The 5,859-nt window shown below is 44.3% G+C and overlaps 2 protein-coding genes across 2 annotated transcripts in view; both read right to left on the bottom strand.

Annotated features, from left to right (window-relative positions):
- The window catches only part of LOC141058938 (uncharacterized), a 9,346-nt gene extending 4,825 nt beyond the window's left edge, over positions 1-4,521 (bottom strand). Inside the window, exons 1-2 of the mRNA XM_073555151.1 lie at positions 4,476-4,521; positions 4,360-4,443 (exon numbers count right to left, since the gene is read on the bottom strand). Coding sequence (XP_073411252.1) covers positions 4,360-4,443; positions 4,476-4,521 — 130 coding nt within the window. The remainder of the gene's footprint in view (positions 1-4,359; positions 4,444-4,475) is intronic.
- A 469-nt stretch (positions 4,522-4,990) lies between these two features.
- On the bottom strand, positions 4,991-5,859 carry LOC141058937 (oocyte zinc finger protein XlCOF29-like). Its single transcript, XM_073555150.1, has 3 exons — positions 5,600-5,859; positions 5,345-5,494; positions 4,991-5,215 (listed from the first exon to the last, which is right to left on the bottom strand). The coding sequence occupies exons 2-3, from the start codon at positions 5,420-5,422 to the stop codon at positions 4,991-4,993; spliced, it is 303 nt and encodes a 100-aa protein (XP_073411251.1). The 5' UTR covers positions 5,423-5,494; positions 5,600-5,859.

Genomic DNA, 5,859 nt, shown 5'->3' with positions numbered 1-5,859 from the left:
TTTCGAGGGCTTTAGTAGCAGCGACAGTGATAGCTCAGAAATGAGCAGTGATTCTGGTCCATCCTCACACACAAGGACCAGTACAACAAGAAGGACAAATAGCGCTTCTGGAGAAATGTCTCCAACTCAGGGAACAATGCCCAGTACTAGCGCTGTCCCTAGTGCTCGTGAATTGGCGCACACCAATGTCCAAGGGGCTTTGCCTCTTGATGTAGCATTTCCCAGATGTGTCCCAATTCATCAGCCAGAATCCACAATCCTATTATGCTAGGTCAAATTTATGGACACCAACTAATATCCTAGAAATGAAAACATTTTTAGGACTTACATTCACTATGGGGCTTGTTAAAAAACAAGCATTCGGTCCTATTTGTCCAACCGGCTTGTTCAAGCCACCCCTATGTTTTCTGCCATTCTTCCTAGGACCCGTTATGAGATGCTCATGAGGTTTTGGCATTTTAATCACAATAGTCAGTGCCTGCCCAGAAATGCCCCAGAACACGACAGACTATTCAAAGTCAGACCCATCATCGGAAACTTGACAGAAAAGTTCTTAAAGCTCTACACCCCAACAGAAAACATTTCCATTGATGAGTCCCTTGTAAAATTCAAGGGAAGACTGCACCTCAAGCAATTTATTCCTTCTAAGAGGGCAAGGTTCGGCATAAAGCTCTATAAAATGTGCGAGAGTTCAACCGGATACACATCAGCTTTTCACATTTATGAGGGGAAAGACAGCGAACTAAACCCACCAGGATGCCCTACTTATCTGGGGACATCTGGAAAAATGGTTTTGAGCCTTTTTTTTACAAAAAGGCTACATTCTATATGTTGACAACTACTAAACCAGCATACCTCTATTTAAAAGTCTGGTTGAACATAATATAGGGGCTTGTGGGACCATTCGCAAAAACCATCAGGAGTTTCCAGAATCATTGGTCAAAGAAAATTTCCGAAAAGGGGCAGTCAGGGGCTTTACGCAATGGAGAGCTGCTTGCTCTTAAGTATAAGGATAAAAAAGATATTTTTATCCTGAGCTCGATCCACACAGATACCACAAGGGCCACTGCAGACCAACAGGGATCCACTACTCCAAAACCTGTGTCTGTCATTGACTACAACAAATATATGGGGTGTGGACCTTGCAGATCAGGTTCTACAGCCATACCAGGTATCAAGAAAATCATAGATCTGGTATAAAAAGTTAGTCATGTATTTGTTTCAGGTGGCCACATATAATTCTTTTGTGTTACTTTCCTTGATTATCAGGAAAAGGTCACTGAAAATTTTGTTTTTGATAATTCTTTCCCCGCCAATCCTTTAGAATGTGAAGATGTGAGAAGACTCACTGAGCGACATTTTATTGCACTCATCCCAGTAACTGAAACAAGAAAGAACCCCCAGAGAAGATGTCGTGTATGTTCCTAGAGAGGAATGAGGCATGATCCCCGCTATTATTACCCACAATGCCCATCATTGCCGGCCTTATGTCTCCATGACGGCTTTACAATCTTCCACACAGAACCACGTTTTTGAACTGTTTTGACATTCAAGCATTTGGTTTCTTTAGTGACAGACACATTTGAGTGGAGCTGACTTAACAATTTCCGGGGGTAGGTGGGGGGAGGTCTCCAGAGACACAAGCTGGGCACAATTTTTTGGGCACTACAATGACATTTTTGCAATTTTTGCTCTGAAACTTCCACTACGTGTTTCTGGAATTCATCCTTGTAGTGAAAATGGTCACTATATCCATAGATGAATTCGCAGAGGGGTGTCATTTCCAAAATGGCGTCACTTCAGGGGGGATTCTGTTGTTCTGGCACTTAGTGGCTCTCCAAAGTGCCACAACAGCAGAATCCTCCTGAAGTGACCCCATTTTAGAAATGACCCCCCTCTGAGAATTCATCTATGGGTGTAGTGACCATTTACCTATCTACCTAATTTCCAATGTAATATCTGGGGTTAAAACAACATTTTAGTGATAAAAATGTACCATATTTTTAGGACTATAAGACGCACTTTTTCCCAAAAAATTTTGTGGGGAAATGGGGATGCGTCTTATAGTAGGAATATACTTACAAATGCTGTGGCGGCGGCGCTCTGTGCTGCGTGGATGGCTCCACTGGAATTTTGTCAAAGTCCAGAGACCCACGCAGTTCCATTGCTGTGATGCGGTGGTCTCCAGAAAAATGGCCGCTGTGAACGGCGCATGCTCAGATTCAGATTTCGCCCCCGAGATCTCGTTGCCGAGATATAAATCTGAGCATGTGCCGCCCCCAGCTGCCATTCTCCCGGAGGCCATCACATCAATGGAGCTGCAGGGGCCTAAGGCTTTGACAAAATGGCTGCAAAGCCCCCAACGCAGCAGAGTGCCGCTGCCCCAGCACAGAGCGCTGCCGCCTCCACAGGTGCAGCGCTGCCGACCCAGCGCAGAGCACTTCCACCCAAGCACAGAGCACCACTGCCACACAAGCCTGGAATGGGAGTTTCCGGAGGCCACCGCACCAGCCTGGACCACCGAACAACGTCTGTGACCACTCTTGCACCTGTGCTGATTCCACCCCCCCGGTAAGCTGAATTCGGATGTAAGATGGACCCCCATTTTGCACATTTTTCTCCCCTATTTTCCTTTTGAAAATTTGGGGTGCATCTTATAGTCCGAAAAATACAGTAATTATTTTTTCTTCACTGTCAATGGTATAATTTTCTATGGAACAGCAGTGGTGTCAGTATGCTCACTGCACCACTAGAAGAATTCATTCAGGGAAGTATTGGGTAAAATGCAGTCACTTTTGGGGGCTTATGCTGTTCTGACACCTCATGGGCTCTGACAAAGTGACATGTCACCCACAAACAATTCCAGCAAAATCTGCTCTCCAATATGGCGCTCCTTCCCTTCCGAGCTCTGCCATGCGCCCAAACAGTAGTATTCTCCCACATACGGGGTATCGGCGAGCTCAGGAGAAATTGCACAACAAACTGTTATGGAGCAATTTCTCCCGTTACCCTTATGAAGATGTAAAATATGGAGCTAAAAAGAATTGTGAAAAATGTTATTTTTTTTTTACTTCCACGGCTCTACGTTATAAACTTCTATGAAGCACCTGTGGGTTCAAGGTGCTCAATACACATCTGGATAAGTTCCCTAAGGGGTCTAGTTTCCAAAATGGGGTCCCTTGTTGGTGGTTTCCACTGTTTAGGCACATCAGGGGCTCGACAAACACGACATGGCAACCACTAATTATTCCCACATATTTTACATTCATAAAGTCAAATGGCGCGCCTTCCCTTCTGAGCCCTGCCGTGCGCCCAAACAGTAGATTTCCCCAAATATGTGGTATCGGCATGCTCAGGAGAAATTGCACAACAAAATGTATAGTCCATTTTCTCCTGTTACCTTTGCGAAAGTAAAAAAATTAGGTCTAAAGGAAAATTTGTGTGAAAGAAAAGTAAATGTTTATTTTCTCCTTCCACATTCCATTCATTCCTGTGAAGCACCTGAAGGGTTAATAATCTTCTTGAATGTGGTTTTGAGCACCTTGAGGGGTGCAGTTTTTATAATGGTGTCACTTTTGGGTATTTTCTGTCATATTGACCCCCCAAACTCACTTCAAATGTGAGGTGGTCCCTAAAAAATGGTTTTGTAAATTTTGTTGGAAAAATGAGAAATCGCTGTTTAACTTTTAACCCTTATAACTTCCTAACAAAAAAAATTTGATATAGTTGATATAGAGGCTACTGCGCAGGCGCCGCCATCGCCGGTGACATTGTGCTGGATGTAATTTTTTTTTCTAAGCCTCACAATAGCCACAATATTATAGGCATTATCAACAGTAATATCAATGCTATTATATGCATTATGTAATAATGGGGGCAGGTCAGTGAGGGGTCAGCGACCTGTCATAAGCCAATACAGAGGAATATGTAATCAGAGCAACACATAAAGCCCCGCCCACAGCCCCGCCCCAGAGCACGAGAATCTCATTCACTGAAAACTACAAATACAGATTACACAACAGTAAACCAGAGTTGCCCTCATTTATGGTGGACCATTGGAGCTACTATGAATCCTGAGCAGAAGATTAGAGAAAATAATATTGCTCCCCATTTCAGGAGAGATTGTGCAGTAATCTGAATTCCTTAGGATCAAAAGCAATGTAATTGGTTGTAAGTTCTATAGAAAAGGGCTTTCAATGCCCAAAGTCATTTGAACAGTTTTGGTGGAGGAGAATGTTGTGGTCTAGAGGCAAAATGGTGATCATGGTAATACGGCCGGACTACACCACCGATAAAGCAGCCACAGCCGGTGACTGAGAAGAATCTGTGACTTCTCTGCATTCAGTGGTTACTACTCACCTGGGTAGTCATATGTGGGAATCTCCTCATTACACCGCTCATCACCCCTCACATATGTCTCTGTAGTATTAATATGGGTCAGATCTTCACCCTGAAACAAATATTGTAAAAGTCACCGACAGATGGAGAAGTCCCATCTATGATCAGCTCTAATCCTGCCATCTCCACCGTTCTCATTACACAAGTATAAAACATATAATACTGGTGGATAAAACAAGACTGAGCACAAGACCTTCACAGCCGTCTACACATCATAGGGGAGATCTCCTGACACCTTCTCTCCATCTACCTGATGATCCTGAGGAGCACTGGGATCTTCTTGGTTACAGTCCTGTGGAAGAAGAGGACGGGGACATCTCTCTGGTGTTGTCCTCTTACTGGATAGATCTGGAGGAAACACATACAGGGACTGAATTCATTCTCTACATACAGATAATTATAGGCCGTGTGTATTTAGTCCTGTCTATTACCTGGTGATGTGAGGGGCTGGGGAACCTCCATTATGACGTTCTTGTACAGATCTCTGTGTCCTTCTAAATACTCCCACTCCTCCATGGAGAAATAGACAGCGACATCCTGACACCTTATAGGAACCTGACACATACAATGATACCGTCATCCCCCGATCCCTTCATAGTGTTACTGTATAATGTCCCAGCATTCCCAGCAGTGTCACCTCTCCAGTCAGCAGCTCAATCATCTTGTAGGTGAGTTCTAGGATCTTCTGGTCATTGATGTCCTCATGGATCAGGGGGTGAGGTGGAGGCCCCGTGATTGGGCTCAGGGGTCTTCCCCATCCCTCAGACACAGGGTCCTGACAGCGATCACTAGAGGTCTTCTTCACCACTGTGTAATCCTGGTTATGGAGAGACACATTAATAAATCTCACTACAGACATGTCCAGAGTCCTCACCTCTCCAGTTCTGTCCATCTGTTATTCCCATAGATAAGAATGATGTAATGTGACGTCATCAGAATCTCTCACCTCTCCAGTGAGACGGAAGAGGATCTCTAGGGTGAGGTGTAACATCCTCTCCACCATCTTGTCTCTGTCCATATCCATCCTTGATGGGTAAATCAGGAAAATTCTCTTCTGTAGAAGATCTTCACTGAGAGGATCCGATATTGTAGAGACCTGAATGAGAAGAAGATGATCCGATGTAACATCATAAGAATCCTGTGTAATAATACACTTACTGGAGATAATAAGGGAAACATATGAGGAGATTTATTATCTTACAGGGTTTAGTTTTCTCCCCTGACATCTACTAATAAAACCTATATATTTAGGCCACAGACAACAAGCAGTTTCCTCCTCGGAGTTGGCAGCTGAACACGTTCCTCATAGACTCTACGTCACCATCAATTCCCATCAGAGTGAAGGAACATCGCTCCTCTATTCAGCTCTATGGATCCAGGATGAAATCCACTGCGGCCCCTGCAAGAAAAGAGCGAAGTCTGGTGAGACCCCCGAGGCCGGAGATTTCTACAGCTGCTCTG

Source organism: Dendrobates tinctorius, unplaced genomic scaffold (assembly GCF_039654945.1).
Source record: "Dendrobates tinctorius isolate UK_male_01 unplaced genomic scaffold, ASM3965494v1 ptg000221l, whole genome shotgun sequence".
NCBI classification, from domain to species: domain Eukaryota; kingdom Metazoa; phylum Chordata; class Amphibia; order Anura; family Dendrobatidae; genus Dendrobates; species Dendrobates tinctorius.
This window is presented reverse-complemented; position numbering and strand designations above follow the sequence as displayed.